We start from the raw sequence: 26,766 nt of genomic DNA on the forward strand, positions 1-26,766 counted from the left end.
AAGCATGTTGAAATGCAAGGAGGTTATGTAGAAAAAAATGGTGTTTCAGTTTTCTATCATTAAAGTAAATATTCCTTTTCTGAAGAGTCACTTTACTTTTTGACTTCCTCCTGCATATAAATGATCTGGCAGATAGGGTGGGCAACAATCTGTGGTTGTTTCTGATGATGCTGTAGTGTACAGTAAGGGGTCAAAAGTTGTGTGACTATAGTAGGATACATGGTGAGAGACAAAATTTCTAGCTGGTGTCATGAATGGCAGCTAGCTCTAAATGTAGAAAAATGTAAGTTAATGTGGATGAATACAAAAAACAAACTTGTAATTGAACGATACTGTGAGGATTGTGGTACGGAAGGTGAATGGTTGACTTCAGTTTATTGGGAGAATTTTGGTAAAGTTTGGCTCATCTGTAAAGGAGGCTGCTAATGCAACCTGTTCTTGAGTACTGCTAGAGTGTTTGGGATCTGCACCAGGTCAGATTAAAGGAAGATACTGAATCAGTTCATAGGTGGACTGCTAGATTTCTCATGAACAACACACTCGGGTTACAGAGATGCTTCGGGAACTCAAATGGGAATTCCTGGAGGGAAAGCAAAGTTCTTTTTGAGGAAAACTATTGAGAAAATTTAGAGAACCAGCATTTGAAGCTGACTGCAGAAATATTCTGATCCTGCTGACATAAATTTCATTTAAGGGCCACAAAGATGAGATCCCTGATTTCTTGTCACATATAAAGGCATATAGACAGTCATTTCGTCATAACCCAATTTTCGAGTGGAACAGGAAAGGAAATGACCATTAGTGATACAGAGTACCCTACAGCACACACCTTATGGTAGCTTGCAGAATATGTATGTAATTGTAGATGTAGGTGTAGGTGTAGGTGTAGGTGTAGGTGTAGGTGTAAAGGAGAGGAGGCAACGGGAGAGCACTGGAGGGGAAAGGAAGAAAATGGGTGGGGTAGGTGAGAGTACGGGAAGGGGGGAGGGAGAACATAGGAGGGGTAGGGGAGAGCACTGGAGGGGGGGAGGGGAGGGAAGAGCAAATGAGGGGGTGGGGAGAGTGCAGGAGGGGAGGGGAGAGCGCAGGAGGTGGGAGGGGGGGGAAGAGCAAATGAGGGGGTGGGAAGAGCGCAGGAGGGGAGGGAAGAGCAAATGAGGGGGTGGGGAGAGCGCAGGAGGGGAGGGAAGAGCAAATGAGGGGGTGGGGAGAGCGCAGGAGGGGAGGGAAGAGCAAATGAGGGGGTGGGGAGAGCGCAGGAGGGGAGGGAAGAGCAAATGAGGGGGCGGGGAGAGCGCAGGAGGGGGGGGGAAGAACATAGGACGGGGCGGGGAGAGCGCAGGAGGGGGGGGAAGAACATAGGACGGGGCGAGGAGAGCGCAGGAGGGGAGGGAAGAACATAGGACGGGGCGGGGGAGAGTGCAGGAGGGGGTGGGGGGGAGTGCAGGAGGGGGCGGGGAGAGCGCAGAAGGGGGGACGGGAGAGCGCAGGAGGGGGATTGGGGAGGGAGCTCGAGGGGGATTGGGGAGGGAACTCGAGGGGGAGTGGGGAGGGAACTCGAGGGGGAGTGGGGAGGGAAGTCGAGGGCGGAGTGGGGAGGGAACTCGAGGGCGGAGTGGGGAGGGAACTCGAGGGCGGAGTGGGGAGGGAAGTCGAGGGCGGAGTGGGGAGGGAACTCGAGGGCGGAGTGGGGAGGGAAGTCGAGGGCGGAGTGGGGAGGGAAGTCGAGGGCGGAGTGGGGAGGGAACTCGAGGGCGGAGTGGGGAGGGAACTCGAGGGCGGAGTGGGGAGGGAAGTCGAGGGCGGAGTGGGGAGGGAACTCGAGGGCGGAGTGGGGAGGGAAGTCGAGGGCGGAGTGGGGAGGGAACTCGAGGGCGGAGTGGGGAGGGAACTCGAGGGCGGAGTGGGGAGGGAACTCGAGGGCGGAGTGGAGAGAACTCGAGGGGGGAGTGGAGAGAACTCGAGGGGGGGAGTGGAGAGAACTCGAGGGGGGGAGTGGAGAGAACTCGAGGGGGGAGTGGAGGGAACTCGAGGGGGGGAGTGGAGGGAACTCGAGGGGGGGAGTGGAGGGGGGAGTGGAGGGGGGGAGTGGAGAGAACTCGAGGGGCGGAGTGGAGGGGGGGAGTGGAGAGAACTCGAGGTGCGGAGTGGAGGGGGGAGTGGAGAGAACTCGAGGGGCGGAGTGGAGGTAACTAGAGGGGGGGACGGGAGGTAACTAGAGGGGGGACGGGAGGGAACTAGAGGGGGGGACGGGAGGGAACTCGAGGGGGGGACGGGAGGGAACTCGAGGGGGGGACGGGAGGGAACTCGAGGGGGGGACGGGAGGGAACTCGAGGGGGGGACGGGAGGGAACTCGACGGGGGGACGGGAGGGAACTCGACGGGGGGACGGGAGGGAACTCGACGGGGGGACGGGAGGGAACTCGACGGGGGGACGGGAGGGAACTCGACGGGGGGACGGGAGGGAACTCGACGGGGGGGACGGGAGGGAACTCGACGGGGGGGACGGGAGGGAACTCGACGGTGGGGACGGGAGGGAACTCGACGGTGGGGACGGGAGGGAACTCGACGGTGGGGACGGGAGGGAACTCGAGGGGGACGGGAGGGAACTGGAGGGGGACGGGAGACAACTGCAGGGGGAAGGGAGACAACTGCAGGGGGAAGGGAGACAACTGCAGGGGGAAGGGAGACAACTGCAGGGGGAAGGGAGACAACTGCAGGGGGAAGGGAGACAACTGCAGGGGGAAGGGAGACAACTGCAGGGGGAAGGGAGACAACTGCAGGGGGAAGGGAGACAACTGCAGGGGGAAGGGAGACAACTGCAGGGGGAAGGGAGACAACTGCAGGGGGAAGGGAGACAACTGCAGGGGGAAGGGAGAGAACTGCAGGGGGAAGGGAGACAACTGCAGGAGGAAGGGAGACAACTGCAGGAGGAAGGGAGACAACTGCAGGAGGAAGGGAGACAACTGCAGGGGGAAGGGAGACAACTGCAGGGGGAAGGGAGAGAACTGCAGGGGGAAGGGAGACAACTGCAGGGGGAAGGGAGACAACTGCAGGGGGAAGGGAGACAACTGCAGGGGGAAGGGAGAGAACTGCAGGGGGAAGGGAGAGAACTGGAGGGGGAAGGGAGAGAACTGGAGGGGGACGGGAGAGAACTGGAGGGGGACGGGAGAGAACTGGAGGGGGACAGGAGAGAACTGGAGGGGGACAGGAGAGAACTGGAGGGGGACAGGAGAGAACTGGAGGGGGACAGGAGAGAACTGGAGGGGGACAGGAGAGAACTGGAGGGGGACAGGAGAGAACTGGAGGGGGACGGGAGAGAACTGGAGGGGGACGGGAGAGAACTGGAGGGGGACGGGAGAGAACTGGAGGGGGACGGGAGAGAACTGGAGGGGGACGGGAGAGAACTGGAGGGGGACGGGAGAGAACTGGAGGGGGACGGGAGAGAACTGGAGGGGGACGGGAGAGAACTGGAGGGGGACGGGAGAGAACTGGAGGGGGACGGGAGAGAACTGGAGGGGGACGGGAGAGAACTGGAGGGGGACGGGAGAGAACTGGAGGGGGACGGGAGAGAACTGGAGGGGGACGGGAGAGAACTGGAGGGGGACGGGAGAGAACTGGAGGGGGACGGGAGAGAACTGGAGGGGGACGGGAGAGAACTGGAGGGGGACGGGAGAGAACTGGAGGGGGACGGGAGAGAACTGGAGGGGGACGGGAGAGAACTGGAGGGGGACGGGAGAGAACTGGAGGGGGACGGGAGAGAACTGGAGGGGGACGGGAGAGAACTGGAGGGGGACGGGAGAGAACTGGAGGGGGACGGGAGAGAACTGGAGGGGGACGGGAGAGAACTGGAGGGGGACGGGAGAGAACTGGAGGGGGACGGGAGAGAACTGGAGGGGGACGGGAGAGAACTGGAGGGGGACGGGAGAGAACTGGAGGGGGACGGGAGAGAACTGGAGGGGGAGAGTTGAAGTGTACTGGGCTGAAGTGGGCAGGGAGAGGAAGAGTTGAACTATGAAGGAGAAAGATAATCAAATAGTAAGTATATTTGATTGGCAAGAAAGTATAATTGAAGAAAGTGTGGCCCTGCAAGCACAGACTCTGAGTTGGAGGGAGCAGCCCTGTAAGTACATGTGCAGAGACTGAGGAAGGAGAGGTGTCGGCACATGTGCAGAGACTGAGGAAGGAGTTGAGGAGACAGCACACATGCAGAGATGGAGGGAGCAGTCCCAGAGGCACACCTGCGGAGAAAGAGGGAGCAGTCCTGGAGACAGGTGCAGAAGTCATGTCAGCAGTCCTGCAGAGACTTGGGGGGGTGGGGGTGGTTCTCCTAAGACGGAGCAGTCCAGGTGCATGGCTGGAGGAGGAATGAACTTATCAGTATGTCAGAGAGTATTTGACAATAACAACAATTTATATTGTTGAATAGAATACCAAGACAGCACAAGAAGCAGGTGCCAAAATCACGAAGACTTGTACTGAGCTTGTTGAGAGGACTTCAATCTCCACTACATAACTTATGAGGGATCTCTCACCTCTCCCTGATACCTTTCTGTTTGTCTCACTCACAGCAGAATTTATAGTGTTTCCCATCAAACACTTTCTCTCACATAACAGAAGATTAGTGGTTGAATTACTGAGTTCAGTATTTACAACAAAAATCCTTTTTATCCCTTCATAGTTATCTGTAAATTTCCATTCATTACTGAAAGACAGCAGGAGACAAACAAATGTTCTAGTTGTGCTTAAGACTCTGACATGAATGCATCGGCAGCATGGGAGTATCATGATGGTAGTGTTTGAATACCTAAAATGGTTGGATAACACTACCAGCTGCCTGTACAGTGAACCCGTCCATATATCTGTGCACATTAATACACTACTTCTGGAATTCGTGGAGGCGCAGTGACCCGACTGGTGTGCTTGCCAACATGGATGTGGCTTTTAGGAGGTTTCCCCACATCCAACTAGGTGAATACTGGGCCTACTGCTCATGTCCCTCCTCATTTACACAGTTAGCAAACATTTTGAAAATGTTCACAGACAAGAAGATCATCTTACCATCCCACACCACTAACAATGCCAAATTGAGATTGTCTGGACCCCCCTCCCCCCCCCCCCCTTTTTAAACCAACCAAATCCAGATTAACTTCCTGACTCCATCAAGATACAGGATAAAGGCCAAGAACAGAGAAGAGCAGTTGGAAGTATAGTCTTTGGTTCAGCTTATGAATAAATCCGTTACTGTATATTTATTTTGGATCATTCTGCTACGAATGTGTATTTACACACATCAAAAAAGTTATGCATTACCCCTGTTCCCAGAACTCCTGCAGATACACATTGACTGTGAATATTGTATCACAGACACAGTCCCTTTGACTGTTCAGAGATGTCACTAAACCCGCCCAAAGATGTAAACAACCATGCATGAGCAGTGCCTATTAGATGGTGGGGGTCCGACAGCCAATCAGTTCCAGTCATTCCACCAGGAAGGAGGTACACGGCTCTTGTTGTCTGTAGTTCAACCATGCCTAGATGGTCAATGTCGCAGTTCAATCGTGTCTGCATTGTTACTTTGTGCCAGGAACGACTCTCAATCAGGGAAGTGCCCAGGCATCTTGGAGTGAACCAAAGCGATGTTGTTCAGACATGGAGGAGATACAGAGAGACTGGAACTGTCAATGACATGCCTCGCTCAGATTGCCCAAGGGCTACTACTGTAGTGGATAACCGCTACCTACGGATTATGGCTCAGAAGAACCCTGACAGCAATGCTACCATGTTAAATAATGCTTTTCGTGCAGCCACAGGATGTCGTGTTACGACTCAAACTTTGCACAATAGGCTGCATGATGCGCAACTTCACCACTGACATCCATGGCGGGGTCCATCTATGCAACCATGATGCCATGCAGTGTGGTACAGATGGGCTCAACAACATGCCGAATGGACTGCTCAGGATTGGCATCACATTCTCCTCATCAATGAGTGTTGCGTTTGCCTTCAACCAGACAATCATCGGAGACACGTTTAGAGGCAACTCGGTCAGGCTGAACGCCTTAGACACACTGTCCAGCGAGTGCAGCGAGGTGGAGATTCCCTAATGTTTTGGGGTGGCACTATGTGGGGCCGATGTACGTCACTGGTGGTCACAGACGGTGCCATAACGGCTGTACGATACATGAATACCATCCTTCGACCGATAGTGGAACCATATCGGCAGCATATTGGAAAGGCATTCATCTTCATGGATGACAATTCGCGCCCCCATTGTGCACATCTTGTGAATGACTTCCTTCAGTGTAACGAAGTCGCTCAACTAGAGTGTCCAGCATGTTCTCCAGACATGAACCCTATCGAACATGCCTGGGATAGATTGAAAAGGGCTGTTTATGGATGACGTGTCCCACCAACCACTCTGAGGGATTTATGCCAAATCACTGTTGAGGAGTGGGACAATCTGGACCAACAGTGCCTTGATGAACTTGTGTATACTATGCCACGATGAATACGGGCATGCATCAATGCAAGAGGACATGCTACCGGGTATTAGAGGTACCAGTGTGTACAGCAATCTGGACCACCACCTCTGAAGATCTCGCTGTATGATGGTACAACATGCAATGTAAGGTTTTCATGAGCAATAAAAAGGGGCAGAAATTATGTTGATCTCTATTCCAATTTTCTGTACAGGTTCTGGAACCGAGGTGATGCTAAACTTTTTTTGGTGTGTGTACATTGGGAAGTGATCACTGGCAAGCAGAGCACCAAACTATTTCCACTGAACTGTGTGCCATGTTGAAAGAGCATAAAACAAAATCAATGGCAAAGAATAAGTCTGCAGAAGTGCTCAAGTGTGTACTCTGTTCCCCGTTCAGAAGGCATTCTTTATCCTTTGTAAATACCACACTTTCAACAGGTCACCCCCTGGGATAGACGAAAATAGGTGAATCCTACAGATCATCATGATATTGAAATCACCATAAAAGCAGCCACAGTCAGCATTACTCTGAATCTAGGTTTTCATAAAATGGCAGATATAGGAGGTGTAGTGTCATCCTGCTTGGATGCGCAATGTGACAGTAGCTGCTTTTAAGTCAGCAGCAATGGGAAAAAGTGAAGTGTTGTAAAATCATTAATAATAAATGTCAAACGACCTATAGCTCTCTTAAGGGGGTCATTAGTTCTGTGAGGATATAAGCTATCATCCAACAGTCATCAGAATTCCTGAAGGTACAAACTCAAGGACTGTGCCACTTATTTTCTTTAATTCTTCGTCACTATAAGAAGAGTTACAATGTCAAATATTACTAATTTTCAAGTATCAGAAATCTCCTCAAGTAATTCTTAGAATAGTGTGTGATCTTTGGAAAACTTATTTTCTGTTTAAATAGTAAGAAACACATTCTGACATGGAGCCTCGGTTTTTCTACATGATTCCTTTTTAGCTGCATCTTTTAAGAGAAACTATCTTGGATACTCTTTGGACATGACAGAATCTGTACTCGTCAGAGGCTCACAGATTTCACCATAAGTTTCAGATGTTCATAAACAAACACTTATCCACAAGATTGTACAAGCAGCCACATATGTAATTAAGTTTTAATGAGCACACTGTAACTTGTCTGATGGTGAATCTTTATATTTAACAGTGAGTAAATGGAATGCAAGCAACAAATGTTCTAAGGCAGCATAACAGATTGCATGCAGTCCTAATTAATTAATACTATGTTATAAGCACCAAAAACTTTCCCAGTTTCAATATGTAAATCCTGAAATGAATAGAATGGTTACAGCCTGACAAACTCAGCAAAACAGCTCTTTTCATGCAAAATCAAATGCATGCTCAAAGTCATTATCACATAATGGCACAAAAATGTACTCAGAGTAACAAAGTTTCAACATTGGTAATATGTCAACTGTAAAGATGCAATTTTTTTTAGACAAGCTATAGATGCACAGAACACTATGTAACTAATTTTACAACACTCGTCAAATTACATAAAATGGATCACTAACAAAACTTAATTCATTTTTATGCAATACACAATGACATGCACTCCCACATAGAAATTACTGACCTCAGGTCATGATTTTACCTCTTGATGGTGATCACTGAAATAAAACTATATTTTATTACTTAGTGTTGGAAACAGAAAGAAAATTATATTTATATTGCTAAAAAACAGTATGTAATTTCCATCTATATGAAATATTTTAACACAGTGTCTAACAGTCAAGCACAATGTTGCCATAATTACACTTCCAGTCACATTACTGTAACCCCCTGCCAAAGGCCTGAATAACTGCCTTGTGCAGCATCAGATGAGCCGGAATAGCGTCAAGGATCAAGAAGATACTCACTGGGATGTGGAGCCATGTCAACTTCAGGGTCTTGCCCAGCTGTGCTAGGGTTCATGGTTGAGGATCCATGGTGCGAATAGTTTGGCCGAGGTGGTTGCACAAATTCTCTACTGGGTTTAAATTGGGGAGTTTGGTCACCAGCAGTGTACTGTAAACTCATTCTAGTGCTCTTCAAACCATGCATGTACACTGTGAGCTGTGTGATGAGCTCACCCAGGGACTGCCACAAAACCACTGTCAGACCATAAGCTCCCCTCCCAGTTGCACAGTGTTAGCTTAAAGACATTTCATGCTGTAAACACAAACAGCCATCTGTCTGCTGGTGTATAAAATGTGATTCATCTGAGAAGGCCTTCTGTCACCAGTCAGCAGACATCCAGCTGCCAGTACTGGCGTGGAAGTTCCAGCCTTCGTCACTGGTGAACAGCAGTCAGCATGGGTGCATGAACCTGCCTGCCACAGAGGCCCATATATCGCAATGTTCACTACAGTCATTGAGGAGACACAGTTGGTAGCCCCTTGATTCATCTGTGCAGTCAGTTGCTCAACAGTTGCATGTCTGTCCATCCATACATATCTCTGCTGGCATCCTTCACCCCTGTCATCTATGACCTGCGATGCACCACAGCCAACTTGACGCCGGCTTTGGATAGCACCATTTTGCTATACATAGTACACTTTAACCACTGCAGCACAAAAACAGTTTAAAAACTTAGATGTTTTGGAAATGATTCCATGCCATCTTTGAGTATTTACTGCATGCTGATGTTGAACATGGGCAGTGGTACCTTAATGTGACTGGATCGTGTAGTCTAAAATTGCAGTATAAGGAATGGGTCAATGAGAGAAAAGTAAATAAACATAGAAATGTACTGCAAAAACTATTCTTTTCAGTATTTGAAATAATGATTAAATCAATTACTTTCGATTTTTCTAGTGATTTCACATTAAAGATGCATCACACAGGAAAATATACAGTTTCATAGATTCAGCTGTCAAACATCACTTGAAAAAAGGAACGAAAGACACCACTGTTAGTTTTTCTCTTGTTCTGCTGCTACCAGAGCTACATAAAAAAACCTAAAAATTGTTTAAATAATGCACTGCAATATTTACTGAATCTCTTCACTTTTTCCTGAGCATCAGACTGTTAGGTTTGTGCAGCTCGTAGTATCGTGTAGCAACTCATTACTCATCTTACAACACATAAGACTCTAAAAAGTAACACTTCAAGTTTTACACTTGGCTTAGAAAAAAGCTGTAAAAGGGGGGATGTGAAACAAGTTGGAATCCTATTTCCATTAATTTTGTGACCGCAACTACTGAGGTGTATGCTGGTGCATTGTCGTGATGGAAAAGGACTTTTTTGCAGCCCAATTGCCGGCGTTTTTCTTGCAGCTTCGTTTTCAAATGGTCCAAGAACGATGAATAATATGCACCTGCAATAGTCTACTCTTTTCAATATAGTTGATGAGTATTATCCTTTGTGAATCCCAAATGACAGTCGTCATAACCTTTCCGGCCGAAGGAATGGTCTTTGCCTTTTTTGGTGCAGATTCTCCCTTGGTAACCCATTGTTTAGATTGTTGTTTGGTCTCAGGAGTACAGTAATGTATCCATGTTTCATCCACAGTGATGAAACGATGCTTAAAGTCCTGCAGATTCTTCCAGGACAGCTGCAAACCATCCTTGCAACACTTCACACGATTCCGTTTTTGGCCAAGTGTGAGCAATCGTGGAACCCATCTTGCAGATAGCTTTCTCATGTCCAAATGTTAATGCAAAATATTATGTACCCGTTCATTTGAGATGCCCACAGCACTAGTAATCTCATGCACCTTAACTCTTCTGTCATCCATCACCATATCATGGATTTCATCAATGATTTCTGGAGTCATAACCTCCACAGGGCGTCCAGAACGTTCAGCATCACTTGTGCCCATATGGGCACTTCGAAAATTTTGAAACCCCTTATAAACTGTTCTAATCGAAGGTGCAGAGTCACCATCATGCTTATCAAGATTCTCTTTAGTCTCCTGAGGCGTTTTGCCTTTCATGAAGTAATGTTTAATCACCACATGAAATTCTTTTTCGTCCATTTTTTTACAATCAATCAACTCCCTTTATTCACACGAATGCCAAACACAAGGAAAGAGACCAATAGGCTGAAACTTGGTGTGCGTTCTTTCCAAAGATGCAACTAACTAAACATGACCTCGATACATGCTGGTGGTGCCATCTCTCAGACTTTGCACAGACTTTTCAAATGCCCCTCGTACATCTGGAACACTGCAATGCAATTTCTGGCTAGTCAACTGCTGATGACAAGCTTGCATCTTTATTATATGAACAACCTAGCACTATCGTTCTCTCCACTCTATACATATATAATCGGGCATCAATTACTTCATTGAAAAATTCAGAATAAATTGGTGGTTTAGCTTAACAGCACAGCAAGAAATTTTGTCATGACATGTAAGTGGTTCTTAATGTGAATCAATCTAGTGATCTTATTAGATGACAAAGTTAATTTGTTGAATACAACTAGTACATCAATGCAAGTATGTATTCTTTCAGTGAAAGAGGTGTGCATCCAGTCACAATGCCAAATAAAAGATTAAAAACCAAAGCACACACTATCATGTACTGTTGTTACTAACAATGTTACAGTTATTGAGAACTGCTAACACATCAACTGTAGCAACCCATATTTCCAGGCAATGCTCCCTGAAAATCATAGAACTGAGATGGCCATGTACATGTTAAATGATCTTTCAGGATGAAAACTAAAAATGCTACTGAACAGTGTTGCATTGTGATATGTAACTGCATATAATTTAAACTGCTATCTGCAGTGAAACCTATGAACTCTCCACCAGGTACTGACCCACTGCATGTCTTTTGCATACAGCTATATTACCTCCCAACTGTATCACACCACCTATATATTTTCCTAATTACGCGTGAGGGCCTTTCTTACACTGTACAGTCCATTGCTGTGCCCCGGACACCAGCATGGTATCATCCTATGCCACTCAGAATCCCAAATCCCTCACATGGTTCAGATTTACTGATGACATCTTTGTGATCTGGATCGAAGGTCAGGACATCCTATCCACATTCCTCCAGAACCTCAACACCTTCTCCCCCATTCGGTTCACCTGGTCCTCCTCAACCCCACAAGTGACCTTCCTTGATCTTGACCTCCATCTCAAAGATGGCTACAGCTGTGCCTCCATCCATATCAAATCTACCAACCACCAGCAACACATCTGCTTCGACGGCTGTGATCCAATCCATACCCAGAAGTCCCTTCCATACAGCCTAGCCACTCATGGATGTCGCATAGGTGATGAATATTCCCTCTTGAAACATGTCAACGGTCTCACTGAGGCCTTCACAGCCTCTAATCACCCTTCCAATCTTATACAGAAAGAGATCTCACATGTCTTACCTCTCCAGTCTCCCACCAGCTCCCAAAGTCACACCATCTGGCCATAGAGGAGCATTCCCCTCCTGACTCAGTATCAACCAGGAATGGAGTAAATAAACCGCATTCTTCACCAGGGCTTCGAGTACATCTCCTTGTGTCCTGAAATGAAGAATGTACTACCCACTATCCTTCCCCACAGTGGCATTCCGCCACCAACTGAACCTACACAATATCCTCATCCATCCCTACTCTTCCCAAACCCATGCCTCATGTCTCACATCCCTGTAATAGACCTAGATGCAAAACCTGTCACTTACATCCACCCACCATCACACCTACTCCAGGCAGGTCACAAGCATCACCTATCCCATCAAACACAATGCTACCTATGAAAGCATTCATGTGATCTACAAGTTAAGCTGTAACTACTGAGCTGTGTTCCATGTGGGCAAGTCAATCAACAAGATGTCTGTGCAAATGACTAGCCACTAACAAACTGTGGCTGAGAAATAACTGGACCACTCAGCTGCTTCATTTCAATGACTGCTTCACAGCCTGTGCTATCTTGATCCTTCCTACCAACACCAATTTTTCTGAACTGCATAGTTGGGCACTCTCCCTGCAATATAGCCTATGTTCCTATAACCCTCCCTATCCCCTTTCCTGCTCCCACGTAGTGTTCTATCCCACTAATGAACCCACATACTTTTTACTTCTTTCCTTTTCTGTCCCACCGCCCTTTGTCTAACTTGCTGACTGCATCTAGCTGTCCTGCACTACCCCATCCCCACCTTACCCTGTACACTCCCACAAGCAGCACTTTAGTGTCCCACACCCTCTAAGATCAATTTTGCAATTTTGGCTGCACCTTTCACATCTTTTAGATGTATAATAGTATTTTGAGGTTGTCTCCTTATATTTCTCAGCAAAGGGTTCTTTATCCTTTTCATTGAGAAATTGTTTTCAAAAGTTATTTATCCCTGTGTCAGTTTCATGTTCCAGTTCTTCACTCATCCAGATGATTCTGAATCTGAATTGTCATACATTTCTCCTGTTTCATGTTCTTTAAGTAACCTATGTATTCACCTTTGTTTTCTTCATATGTACACAAACTGTACATTAACATGTTACCATCAGTGACTGAAAGCATACTGACTCCAAGACTTTTATTTCACTTGATAAGTGGTTAGGATGGCAATAGTGGACAACAATGGGTTGACATACCACAACATTAAATGCAACAACAATGAAATGGTCGTAAAATCTAAAAACCTGACATATGGTATTATTTTGGTTTTTGTTACATTAGGACTGGTGCAAGTGTCCTGAATACTCCACTGTATGTTTTTGGCAATTGAACAACAACGATAACCGAAATTTAGTGTACTCTAATTTAATTTCTTATGCTACTGGTAGAAAGTTGGGATTTTAGATAATTATGAAAATTTAAGCTAATGGTACAACCAGTTTTTAATGTGTGGGATGTCCACAACACCCTGTGCCAGCACTAAAGCGTTAAAGGTCTTTTAAAATATGAGTCCATGGATATGGTTATTCTAAATTACTTGATTACGTTCAGGTTAAAGTATTTTTAATCTCAACTTCATTTAGCTGATGAGCTACTGCCACACTTCCTCAAAATTTAAATTAATCCTTAAAAACATCTTAGTAATCAACTAATACAATGGAAAGCCCAGGGCAAAAAACAAATAGTGGAAGAAATATAGGTAACCATTCACTGTGTAGTTGAAGTGTAGAATGTTTGACAGGGAGATAAACAGGATAGAAATCACTGCTGTGCCAACCACCTACAATGTCCAACCACTAATAATACAATATCTGTAAAACTCTCCCATCATGTGCTTGCTTTGTGGCATTAAAGCAGCAACACTTAAAGGTGCAACAGTGTATAACAAAATTCGTGTTTTAATTTTGGATGATGTCCAAGCAATATGAATTATCACTATGTGCTATGTGCTTGCATACAACTACATCTCATTTATCTGACAACACATTGGATGTGTAAGAAATGATAAGAAAAAAGAAAGACAAAATTATAATTTAAATATGTGAACAATATTAAAATGCAGAAGCACATACCTGTAAATCCTGGTGGGCAAACACAAACTCTTTTGTCACTTATGAAACAAGTGCCTCCATTTTTACAAAACTGGCTACTATCACACAAGTCAAGTTCAGTGCAACTGATCCCTGAAATTGCTGAAATTATAAAGAAAATCCCAGTAGAAAGGCAAATATAAGTAGTGTGAATTAATCTTTTAAGACAGTCAACACAACACAGACAAGCGTAAGAAATTCAGATAAGTATGTCTCATGTAATGAATTTTGTCACTAGTACATTGCTCATAAATTTTGTACCTACTTCATGTCTTTTCTGAAATATGCAACATCATTGCACATTTTAATTCTACAGTACTAGACTTCTGTATGTTTGTTTAATTTCACAATGTGAGGATCAGTTTTTACAAACAAACAAAAATGGTTCAAATGGCTCTGAGCACTATGGGACTTAACATCTCAGGTCATCAGTCCCCTAGAACTTAGAACTACTTAATCCTAACTAACCTAAGGACATCACACACATCCATGCCCGAGGCAGGATTCGAACCTGCGACCGTAGCAGTCGCACGGTTCCAGACTGAAGTGCCTAGAACCGCTCGGCCACCAGCAGCCAGCTCAGTTTTTACAGTATTTCTATTTTGCATTATGCAGGACTATCAGCACTATGCAAACTTTTTGTTTATGTTATCCATACGATGCTGGAGTGTCACTGATAGTCAGATATAAAACAACTTTGTGATTGCTAATACAGTTATTTTGTAATATAATAGGATCATTAATAGACATTGCTCAGTTTTTCTTTTTAATCTCAAATGATTTTGGGGGAGTGTATGACTATCAAAATTTCACACATATTTAGTTAAATGGTAAATGACAAGTTACTATTGTAAAAATACCTAGCCTCATACAAACATTTGTATTTCACATCAACAGCCAATAGTGCAAAACCATAAAATTACTATACTATCTGATACTTCATTTTCTTGCAGTTTTAATTAATATTAGCCAAAAATGATTCTTTTATTATTCTTAACGTAACTTCATACATTTTTGTAATTATTATTTCAAAATTCTTATTATTGCTTCCCACTGTTATATATTATGTTTTAATTTTAGTGCCATTATTACATCATTTCTAACTGCAGATTTTGTCTAGGAAATTTAGAAAATTTTCTGGAAAATTTGTTATCTCCCAAATTGTATCAGCAAAACTGTATACATCAGTATTTGTATTTTGTGATTGCTTAAGGTGTAGAGTCCACACTTTTCAGCTCTAGAAGTCACAGTACATAGTTCATTATTTCAAAACCAGGATATTTACATAGCACGCATTCACTGAAACTGATTGCAGGATTTAAGCAAAGTGTAAAATGTGGAGAGTCCTTCAATAAAAGCAAACAGGAAAAAATACATGAGGAAGTGATACTCTGACCATCTACCAATAACAACCACAATGATTGGCTGTGAGACAAAGAATCATTATTAATACTACTACAATTAGGCCAGTACTGTAGGAGTGAAATATTACATTAATGATACAAACATCACTTCCTTAAGTATTGTTTTTATCCTCTTCTAGCAGGTTATAAATTAATCCAGTAATTTTTGAGAATATCTTTTGTGGAGAACAGCAGTTATCCTTAGTACTTTAAAATGAATGTAAACAGTCTCGACCACAAGATACCTTTGTTTTAGTGGTTGCCGGTTTTGGTCAGTTACTGATCATCTTCAGACCTCATACCATGTTGGTAGGTGGTGGCAGTGAACGGAGCAGGCATTACGAACTCCACGTAATGCCTGCTCTGTTCACCACCACAACCCACCAACATAATGGCAAGATGGTCAGTAACTGACCCAAACTGACAGCCACAAAAATAAAGGTTTCTTGAAGTCAAGAATGTTAAAGTTCATTTTAAATTAATCCAGTGTTTTTAATTAAACTAGTCCAAACCAAAGTATTCACAGCACACAATGCACTGAAAATAAATTGCAGTCATAGTTTATTTCCTTAACAGAAATCTCAACATTGTTCTACAAATTGTCTTTCCAAGACGTTGACACTGCAATTTTAGGGGGTGGGGACCTGTTGCTTCTTTTCCATGCAATGCAGATACAAACAATAGCAGAGAAATTGAAATAAAATGACATAATGATGATAATGTTCTGGTAACTGAGCAGAATTTAGTCGACATTATTTATAGAATCCAGTTGATAGCATTTTAGGATGCTTATTCTGAAATGTTGCACATGTAGACAATATGAATTAAACACAAGAGGCATTAACCAACTGTGTCATTTTCTTACCTGCATGAATGCTTTATGAAACATTTACACTAAACAGTTTTTTTCCCTTTTACCCAGTGCCTTTTAGTCCAGGTACATTGCTTAGTGATAATAGTCTCCTCACTGACTATGGAATATTTTCAAGTGAATAAGGAGTTGGTGTAAAATATTGTCAACTGGGTAAGAAGCTACAATAAATTATTCTTCTTTATTCAAAATAAATAAAAAGTTCAAAGGTCAATAAAACAGAGGGTGGATTTCAGCAACATATGTAGTGACTACAACATATAGTAAAGGATCTGCATACCTTACAGTGTACAATGAACACTATGAGCTTCTTTTTTATTGTTATTATGCAATCAGAAGTCATTTTTAACTTAGCTCGTGTATTATCAATAGTTCACTTACCTCTATAGCCAGGTTTACACACACAGTGATACACACCAGCCATTTCTAAACAATGTGTACTTGGAGGGCAGGGAATACGATTACAATCCAATGTGAAGTTTTCACAATGATCCCCTGTATAACCAGGAAGGCACTGGCAAGTATAAGATCCAACTTTGTTCACACATGTAGCACCATTGAGACAGGGGCTGGACAAACATTCATTTATAATCTGAAACAAAAGTACAGAAGTATCACTGTTTGAAGTTGCATTAATGCTTTGGTAGAACAACACTATTGGTGATGACAACAATAAAACTATACTGGAAATCACAGGTAGAATATAAATAATGGTGTAAATAAACAATAAGCACAAACAGGGTATAGGAAGTGCTGAATATTAACTAGTCACACAAACATCACAATGTTCAACTTTTTATTTGTATTCAACAAATCCTCTACATCAGGACAGCCAAGATTTCGGCAAGCGAGTCGTGCACTGGCACGAGAGCCACAGCTGTCACACCTGACCGCAAACTTCCCTCATCACCACGCCATGCTGTCTGAGAGTGGGAAAGCAGAAGTGAGGTAAACTTTCAACATGCTGCATTTAAATGGCAATGCTGTTGCACTACACACAATTTGGTTTCGTATTTCATATTTCTCAACAACATATTTCACAAACAAAAATTTGATTATTTTTTCCATGTTAAAGACACGATATACTTTTTAACTGGTGCAAACTGTTGACATTTGGACAGACACAAATAATTTCACAGATTTTCACACTCAGGTTCCCACACAATTGTGACTTATTTAGTTTCATAATCAAAAAAAGGCCTCTGACACACATATGTTAGTCTAAATATTTTATCATACTCACAACTTCAACTTCATTACTATTTTAACAAAAAAGAATTTGTCTTTTAAATGGGAATCACACTGCTAGTCACTCTATTCCATCTGCAAATTCATTCGTGCACTTTCAACTGAAATGGCAAACGGTCTTGTAACCAGCACGAAAACAGATGTGAGATTGTTACTGTCCTCAAAATGTTTAGAAAACTACCCTTGTACTTTTTTCGAGGCCACAATGAATTCTTCAAAACCCACATTTTCTTTCATATCAGTGAACTGAGGGAAAGCGAAGGTGTTTTTTGTCAGATGATTTTTTATTTTAAATGCACCCCCCACCCCCCCTCCCACACACACAATCCCATCAAATCAGAAATAAATTGTTCCTTCCTTGCAATGTCTTACTATGGACAGTATGCAGTCAAGTCCATCTAAAATACACAGCCATCAATTCGTTCTAAAAGTTTTAATTTTTGTCCCAGCTTTCCTTTCTCCTTCATAAATTCAACAATACTGGGTTTTAAATTAAAAAAATCACTCCAGACATGTTTCTTGACTTAACCTACATACTTTGCAGTAATATGTAAAATCTCTATACTCTTTGTTCGACTTCATCCAAAACTGTACCAACTGACAGTACAGTAATGTGTATGACTAACTGCAATTTACTATTTGTACCACCAATTTCATCACTTGCCCCACCACTGCAAATTCAGAACAAAGTGCTTCTTGATGTACAGAACTATGAATCGTGTCTATTGATCACCATAATTTTTTGCTTTTCAATCTTCAATTAAATCTTTAAATTCTTTTGGCATGGAGATGTAATGTTGTTCCATAGCAAATATTATGCATTCCTTTTGGCACATATATGCACGACCAACCATGCCATGGCTGGCTATTAAGCAGGGTATGACTGGACCATTTGTCACTGAATGAGAGAAAACATAGCATGGTGTTGTGATCTCTGTCTCGTTTCAATATAGGTGATATTGGCTGAAGTAGATTGGAGATCAACAGGGACAGCTGTAGCAGCTTGTTGTCTGTATTGATTTATGGCTATGGGATGCTGGACTGTGGAGGCAATGGGGTAGTGGGTGCAGTGACATCAGAATCTACTCGCATGCTATAGGTGATTGTTGTAACCTAGAAGCTGTGATTGCAAGGAATCAAACAGCCGATAATCTTGACGTAATCACAGATGCACCGACGTCACTGGGAAGTTTGTAGCTTCTAGTGAGCAGTCTGTTGACCATGCAAACTGGTGTGGTACTGATTTTATCCAAAGTTTAATGGTGAATGCTTCTCTGTTGAGATGACATACCTGAATCCCTTTGGGCAGAGGTACCACTCATTGAGGATGCACGAGCATTGTGAGAAAAATTCATCATACTGAGCTGCATTGCTGGTGGCCTATGTGTTGCAGTGTGTTGCATATATATTATGTGTGTCCACTTCCAATGCCATGACAGTTGCTGTCCCATTCGTATTAGTTGTGGCGGAAGTGTGTAGCTGCTGCATTGGAGGTGCTGCAGATAAGAACATGTGGCGTAATTCACTTACTACAGAAGAATTTGTAATCTCCTGTATCTCTGATTCTAATGTTTGACAATCATTTAGTAGCTGTAGACAGTGGTTGTGTATAGCGCACATTGAAGGTGCTTGCAGATTGGGATCCTATGAAACCAGCTGTGTAAACAGTGGCAGACCACAAGCCATGTTGTGCACAGATTCTCTGCTACTGGTTTGCTGTAGGGTTCCCAGAGTCAAATCTGGAGATAGGTGACAGTTAAGGACGAACTTTGTGCCTAAAACTGGTTCATGAACATCCATGACCAAAAATTGCCATGGAAATACTTTTTGGAGGCTGAGGTCTACAGCATTTTTAAAAATTTATAGGAAAGTTGTTTTCAGCACATAGTTGCACAGCCAGTGTAGGAAGCTCTGTAAGAAGGTTCTTCCTGGGAATGGTACTTGCTTCCGAACCTGTGTCAAACAGAAAGCATTCATTTGTTAAGAGACCCAGCACTTAAGAGTCCACTGCTGACACTTAGGATTTGGACAAAACTGGTTCAGCCCACATTTTGAGCTATGGGCGGTGTCACTGTGTGTGCCAATTTGGATCGCATCTTGTGCTTGGGAGGCTGCATGGTGTAGATCAGTTATGCACTGTGGTGCTGAGGTGAATGTGGAACCAACACAGTTGGGATCCTGTCTGCGCACCTGTCAGAGGAATGTTGTTACTATGTGGAGGAGTGTTTGTTGTGGCTGGCTGAAGGTCAGTGTCCTTGGGACAGGGCCTAGTAGTGTCATTCTCCATGCATGTGTGAAATCATTCAGATCATGTCAGCTGCTAACGATTGCAGGCAGTATGTTTCACTTGTGATGTCACTGCCATGCAAGTCTGGAACTACTCAGGTCATGTTGGCTCCCGACATTTGCCGCCGGTGTGGTGCTTCAGGAATGTACTGGTGATGACCATTGTTGTCCAATGCATTTGTGTATAGTTGTCGCAAATTCACAATCTTTTCTTCGATAATGATAAAAGTTGAAAAAATGAATTAAAATTTGTGCCATGGGTGGGACTTGAACCTGAGTCTCTCACTTACTATGCTGATGTGCAAATGATTACACCACCGTAGCACTATGGATAACACAACTGCATGGACTACCACAGTCCAATGCTTTCCCTAACACAGACTGCAATTCATGTCTTCAAAAAATTTTCCCCTTCTTAATTCATCAGTATTGTCTAGGCTCTCTGGTATTGGAATAGCACCCCAGCTTTGTATGTAATGGAGAAATCCTGCCTGTACCTCAGGAGTAGGTGATCTCTTGATCTGATGGAATCATGTTTTCATTGAGACATATGAGTCTCAATTTTATTATCTATCATTATCAAAGATAAAATTGAGACTTATATGTCTCTAGGAAAATGTAATTCCATCAGATCTATAAATATTTTAATTTGGTTTTTAACTTTGACAATGCTCTTTACTAAAAATAAAGATGATAATTTACTCCTTGCACAAAGTAACGATGTGTATTATTATGTCTTTGAGCACTACACTCATGACTGAGTTAACACATTTCCATTAGAAAAATTTGCACCAGTAGAAAAGTTGCTGAAAATTATTAAATAATCTGTTGCATATAGACTACATTTGCTCAATCATATAATATGAATTGGGGAATTATCACATTATCATTAAAATCCAAAATAATCTCAATTCTTATTCCTATCTTCCATGAATGTCCACAGCCAACAGAATAATAATATTTCACAACATGAGTGTAAAGGTATGTAGCCACATCAGACCATGCCTTCGTAGGAATATCTTAGGTATTTTTCTGAACTAAACTAGTTTCCAGTGGTACAGTACAATTGGGTTAAAAAGAACACGTTCCCTAAACATAATGTTGGAAGAATTACAGAACAATGCAGAGCTCAGCCATAACATATATGGCAAACAACAGGAAGTCAAAACAGCAAAACTGAAAAATTTTGAAACTAAGAATACACTTTTTTTATAAATCAGTAAATCTGGAGTATTGCTTCCACAACAACAAAATAGTCAACACTCCCATAATAGAGCTGTGTGAATGTCTAAAAGACTGTTGGGTGGTGGTTGATTCACTGCAATTCATCTCCTATGGATTCTACATATGTTCTAAAATTCTACAGAATATAAACGGAAAAGCCTCGTTGGGTAGTCTGTGTAGTGGATATACAGGGCTATTACAAATGACTGAAGCGATTTCATAAATTCACTGTAGCTCCATTCATTGACATATGGTCACGACACACTACAGATACGTAGAAAAACTCATAAACTTTTGTTCGGCTGAAGCCGCACTTCAGACTTCTGCCGCCAGGGTGCTCGAGAGCGCAGTGAAACAAAATGGCGACAGGAGTCAAGAACGCGTGTGTCGTGCTTGAAATGCACTCACATCAGTCAGTCATAACAATGCAACGACACTTCAGGACGAAGTTCAACAAAGATCCACCAACTGCTAACTCCATTCGGCGATGGTATGCGCAGTTTAAAGCTTCATGATGCCTCCGTAAGGGGAAATCAACGGCTCGGCCTGCAGTGAGCGAAGAAACGGTTGAACGCGTGCGGGCAAGTTTCACGCATAGCCCGCGGAAGTCAACGAATAAAGCAAGCAGGGAGCTAAACGTACCACAGCCGACGGTTTGGAAAATCTTACGGAAAAGGCTGAAGCAGAAGCCTTACCGTTTACAATTGCTACAAGCCCTGACACCCGATGACAAAGTCAAATGCTTTGAATTTTCAGTGCGGTTGCAACAGCCCATGGAAGAGGATGCGTTCAGTGCGAAACTTGTTTTCAGTGATGAAGCAACATTTTTTCTTAATGGTGAAGTGAACAGACACAATGTGCGAATCTGGGCGGTAGAGAATCCTCACGCATTCATGCAGCAAATTCGCAATTCACCAAATGTTAACGTGTTTTGTGCAATCTCACGATTTAAAGTTTACGGCCCCTTTTTCTCTCACGAAAAAAAACGTTACAGCACACGTGTATCTGGACATGCTGGAAAATTGGCTCATGCCACAACTGGAGACCGACAGCACCGACTTCATCTTTCAACAGGATGATGCTCCACCGCACTTCCATCATGATGTTCGGCATTTCTTAAACAGGAGATTGGAAAACCGATGGATCAGTCATGCTGGAGATCATGATCAGCAATTAATGTCATGGCCTCCACGCTCTCCCGACGTAACTCCATGTGATTTCTTTCTGTGGGGTTATGTGAAAGATTCAGTGTTTAAACCTCCTCTAGCAAGAAACGTGCCAGAACTGCGAGCTCACATCAACAATGCTTTTGAACTCACTGATGGGGACATGCTGCGCCGAGTGTGGGAGGAACTTGATTATCGGCTTGATGTCTGCCGAATCACTAAAGGGGCACATATCGAACATTTGTGAATGCCTAAAAAAACTTTTTGAGTTTTTTATGTGTGTGCAAAGCATTGTGAAAATATCTCAAATAATAAAGTTATTGTAGAGCTGTGAAATCGCTTCAATCATTTGTAATAACCCTGTATTCAACTGTGAAAAAAAAAAAAAATTCGTCTGCCATAGTAGCTTGATGTGAGTGTCCATTACCATACAAGAAGACTAATCTAAACCAGATCCACTTCTGGAAAGTCACATATGTGGTTGCAGTACCTTATCTCTTGACCTCTGGACAGTGAGAGTATTCCTTCAATCAAACAACATTGTGAAACTCTGTATTCCCATTCAGCACGATGGCTCCCCACACTAGGACTCCTGCACCACCAAACTATTCTCTTTTCAGGATGTTCCCTTGATTGTACTACCCTTCCAGATGTGTGTGTAGTGAGAATCATTTGGGAAACTGAAATATGAGCCACCTCTGAAGAACACAATTCTCCAATCATTCATGGTCTTATTCCAGTGTTACTGACTTAAAAATAAACAAATCAATCTTTGTACTGTCATGAATACAACACACACTCCAGACATGAGGCACAAAGATACAGCTCATGTGATGATTATGATAGTGAAACTGCAAAGATTCTGAAATATAAGGTCTGTTCAAAAAAATTCCGAAACATTCATAACTTTGTGGCAATGATGTGTTGGAATGAAATGCAGTTGGCATCCCTGCACAGGCCTGTGTTTAATGTGTGACTGCTGAAAGATTCATTGTTCTATGTCTGTTAGTTATTGTTCAGTGCTGTATTGAGTAGAATATTGTGTCAGACAGTTAGCAAATTTCGAGATGCAGTATTAGATGAGCAACGTGTCTGTATTAAATTTTGCGTGAAACTCACACACACACCAAAGACTGCAGGAAGCCTATGGTGATGAGTGCTTAAGCCATACTCAGTGTTACGAACAGTTCACACAGTTGGCTGGACAAAGTTAAAGAGGACCTTGTTCAGGACTTCCTTTGACATCTACCGACAATGCTCATGTCAGGAACATCAATGAAATTGTGCATGCCAATCGAAGACTCTCTGTCCAAGAGATTGCAGAAGAATGTAACATTTCAGTTGGACCATGTCATTAATCATAACAGAGCGTCTTGAAATGCATCCTGTTGCCAGCAAGTTCATCCCATGGCTCATGAGTCAACACCAGAAAGACCTTCACCTTGCAGGCTATGAAGAGCTCTTGAATTGCGCAAATGAGAATGAGATGTGGTTTAAAAGAATCGTAATTGGTGGTGAGACTTGCATCTACAGATGTGATGCTAAGTTTAGATGCGATGCTAAGACCAATGTTCACTCTTCCCAATGGGCGAGGAAAGGTTCTCCAAGACCAAACAGAAGCTCGTCATGTCAGGTCAAATGTCAAAGCCAGGTTCCTTTGACTTTGAAAGATTAGTTCATTGTAAATTTTTGTGCCACAGGGACAAACTGTTAATTGATAGTACTATCAGGACGTGTTACGACGTCTGCAAGAAAATGTGAGAAGGAAATGGCCTGAAATGTGAGAGAATTCACACCTCTTGCATCAAAACACACACACACACACACACACACACACACACACACACACACACACACACACAGAGAGAGAGAGAGAGAGAGAGAGAGAGAGAGAGAGAGAGAGAGAGAGAGATTCATCCCTGTTGGTGCATGAATACTGCACAAAAACGAAATCACAGTGCTGCCTCATCCTCCATACTCCCCAGTCCTGTCCCCCACAGACTTTTTTTATTTCCTAAGTTGAAAACCCCATTAACAGGAAGAAGATTTGAAACGACATACGAGATAAAGGAAAAATTCGCAGAGGGTGCTTCACACAAACCATAAGAGGTATACCGAGACTGCTTCCAGAAGTGGAAGAGGCATTGGAGCAGTGTATCAATTGTGGAGGAGAGTATTTTGAAGGAGACCATGCACAATAAGTAAAGGGTTAGTATAGAAAAAATTTATGCACAAAGTTCCAGAATTTTTTGAACAGACCTGGTACACAGTAGGACACCAGCCACCTTTATTCACACATACCATCCACAAATGAAATAGGAACGGTTAAAACGGTTCTGGTACATTATGTGTGATCTACATACACACACAATATGGTGGTTTGAGGACTACGGATGCAGACTTCTAACTTCTATAATTGAATTAGAAGACTTCAATCATTAAGTTTAATCTATCTCACCAAAACAAACTCTAATGCTTTCAAAATCAATTTAATCTTTTATTCATAGCAAAATAAATAGTTAGAAATATGCACTAAGACAGTAAAAATTTTTACTTGGAGATTATCAAGCAAAAAACAAAGAGGGCAGGACAAATGATATTCAAGTTTCAGAAATTAGTATATATGTTTCACGTGAAATAAATGGCTAAATTCAGCATCATTTTACTGAACACAGCCGTGAGAGAAGCACACTTGTTATAGAAGTAACAAACACTCACTATAGCATTAAACAAATAAAGTCAGATGATATTGAAGAAACAAGATTAGGAAATGAGATGCAACAAACAGCAGACAAATTATGTTACTTGGAGAGCAAAATAGCTGATAATGGCAAAGCAAGTGGGATATAAACCAAAGTGAAATATGATAACATCTAAAATATACTTAAGGGGTAGGAAGTCTTTTCTGAAAGTACTTGCCTGGAGTGCAATGTTATACAGAACTGTGACATGGGCAACAAACAGTTCAGACAAAAAGAGAATATGATGTTAAGAAAAATTCCGCTGACAGCTAGTAAAATCCTTGTTTTATTAATACACAACCAGGTTCGTGGCCTAAAGTCACATCATCAGGTGCAACAGTGTTAAAAGGTCATAAGGATACCCATCACTCCTAGTCAAGAATATTATTCAGTTAAATTGTCTACTTTACATTGGTGGACAAATGGTGAAAAAGACGTGATACATAACTTTCCTAAAAACTGCGGGGGTTGGATCATGTAGTTTAAACCCTTGTTTTAAAATCTGCACTCATTGGTGTGATAGCAGGACAACCCAGTGTTGGGAAGGGTAGAAGCAGCCTGTACAAGCAACTAAGAGTACCCCTTCCAACACCAAGTTGCCCTGCTGTCACACCGATGCAAGCAAATTTTAAAACAAGGGTTTAAACTACATGATCCACACACCAGCAGTTTTTACAATAGTCTTTGTTGCCCTTCATTCACCAAAATAAAGTAGACAATATTCACTGAATAATATACCTCGACTATGAGCGATAGGTACACCTAGAACCTGTTAACATTGTTGCACCTGATGATGCTGTTTCACATCGCGAAACCAGTTGTGTATCAAGAAAACAAGAATTTCACCAGCTGTCAGTGGATTATTTTTTTTTAACATTGTGACTTTCAACAGCTGTGGATGCTCAGAATATAAAATACTTTCTAAAAGAAGACAACAGAAGGTTTTTAAATCTGTTGCTCCAGAAGAATGCTGAAGATCAGATAGATAGATCAGATAATAAATCAAGATGTACTGAATTGAATCGAGCAAAATATATAAACTTATGGCACATTTTGACTAAAATAAGGCATCAACTCATTGGTTGATAAAGCACATCCTGAGGAGGCATCAAGGGATTTGGTAATGGAGGGAAGTGGGGGCAAAAGATGGGGCAGGAGATAATAAAAATTATTAACTGAGACCAAGGTTGCACTACAGTAAGCAACTTCAAGTGTGTGAGGTGGTTATAGTTTTGTAAAAATGAAGAGACTTGCACAGGAAAGACTAGTGTGGACAGCAGCATCAAACCGGTCTTCAGACTGAAGACGACAACGACTACGACTACGACGATGACGACTGCTGCTACTGCTGCCTCAGCCACAAAATTAAGTCACACTTGTAACTACAGAAAAAATTTACAATCTGATGAGGTACTGTATCTTGCCCGCACAAATTAGCCATTTGTCAAAAGTCAGTTTTCTCATAGAATTCTCAGATACACCTATGAGTTGCTGATCACTGCATTCTCACTTATACTTCTGCTTCCCATCTGTAACAGTCACACAGTTTAATAATTATATTCTAAATCAGTCAAAAACTTACTAGTTCACAATTTTGTCCTTCAAATCCAGGGGAACACTGGCACGTGTAACTGCCATAGTTGTCAAAGCAGCCGAGAGAATTGAGGCAAGGTTTGTCCTCACATTCATTAATATTTTCCTCACAATGCAGGCCAGTGAACCTACAAAAAAAGAAAACATTTGTTTCTTTACAATAATCAGTTAATGACTAACTCTCTTGAATTTGGGGGGGGGGCGGGGGGAGGAGAAAGAGAGAGAGTGAGGGGCGGGGGGGTAGCAGTGTGTAGGTGGGTGGGTGGGAGCAGTGGAGCAAGGGGGGGGGGGCAAAAGGGAGAGAATACATTGGGTTG

The 26,766-nt window shown here is 42.9% G+C and overlaps 1 protein-coding gene across 1 annotated transcript in view; it reads right to left on the bottom strand.

Moving 5' to 3' along the window:
* LOC126297680 (protein crumbs) overlaps positions 1-26,766 on the bottom strand; it is a 355,128-nt gene that overhangs the window by 169,273 nt on the left and 159,089 nt on the right. Inside the window, exons 8-10 of the mRNA XM_049988790.1 lie at positions 26,439-26,577; positions 16,573-16,783; positions 13,900-14,019 (exon numbers count right to left, since the gene is read on the bottom strand). Of these exons, the coding sequence (XP_049844747.1) occupies positions 13,900-14,019; positions 16,573-16,783; positions 26,439-26,577 (470 nt within the window). The remainder of the gene's footprint in view (positions 1-13,899; positions 14,020-16,572; positions 16,784-26,438; positions 26,578-26,766) is intronic.

The sequence above is a fragment of the Schistocerca gregaria genome, chromosome X (assembly GCF_023897955.1).
Source record: "Schistocerca gregaria isolate iqSchGreg1 chromosome X, iqSchGreg1.2, whole genome shotgun sequence".
NCBI classification, from domain to species: domain Eukaryota; kingdom Metazoa; phylum Arthropoda; class Insecta; order Orthoptera; family Acrididae; genus Schistocerca; species Schistocerca gregaria.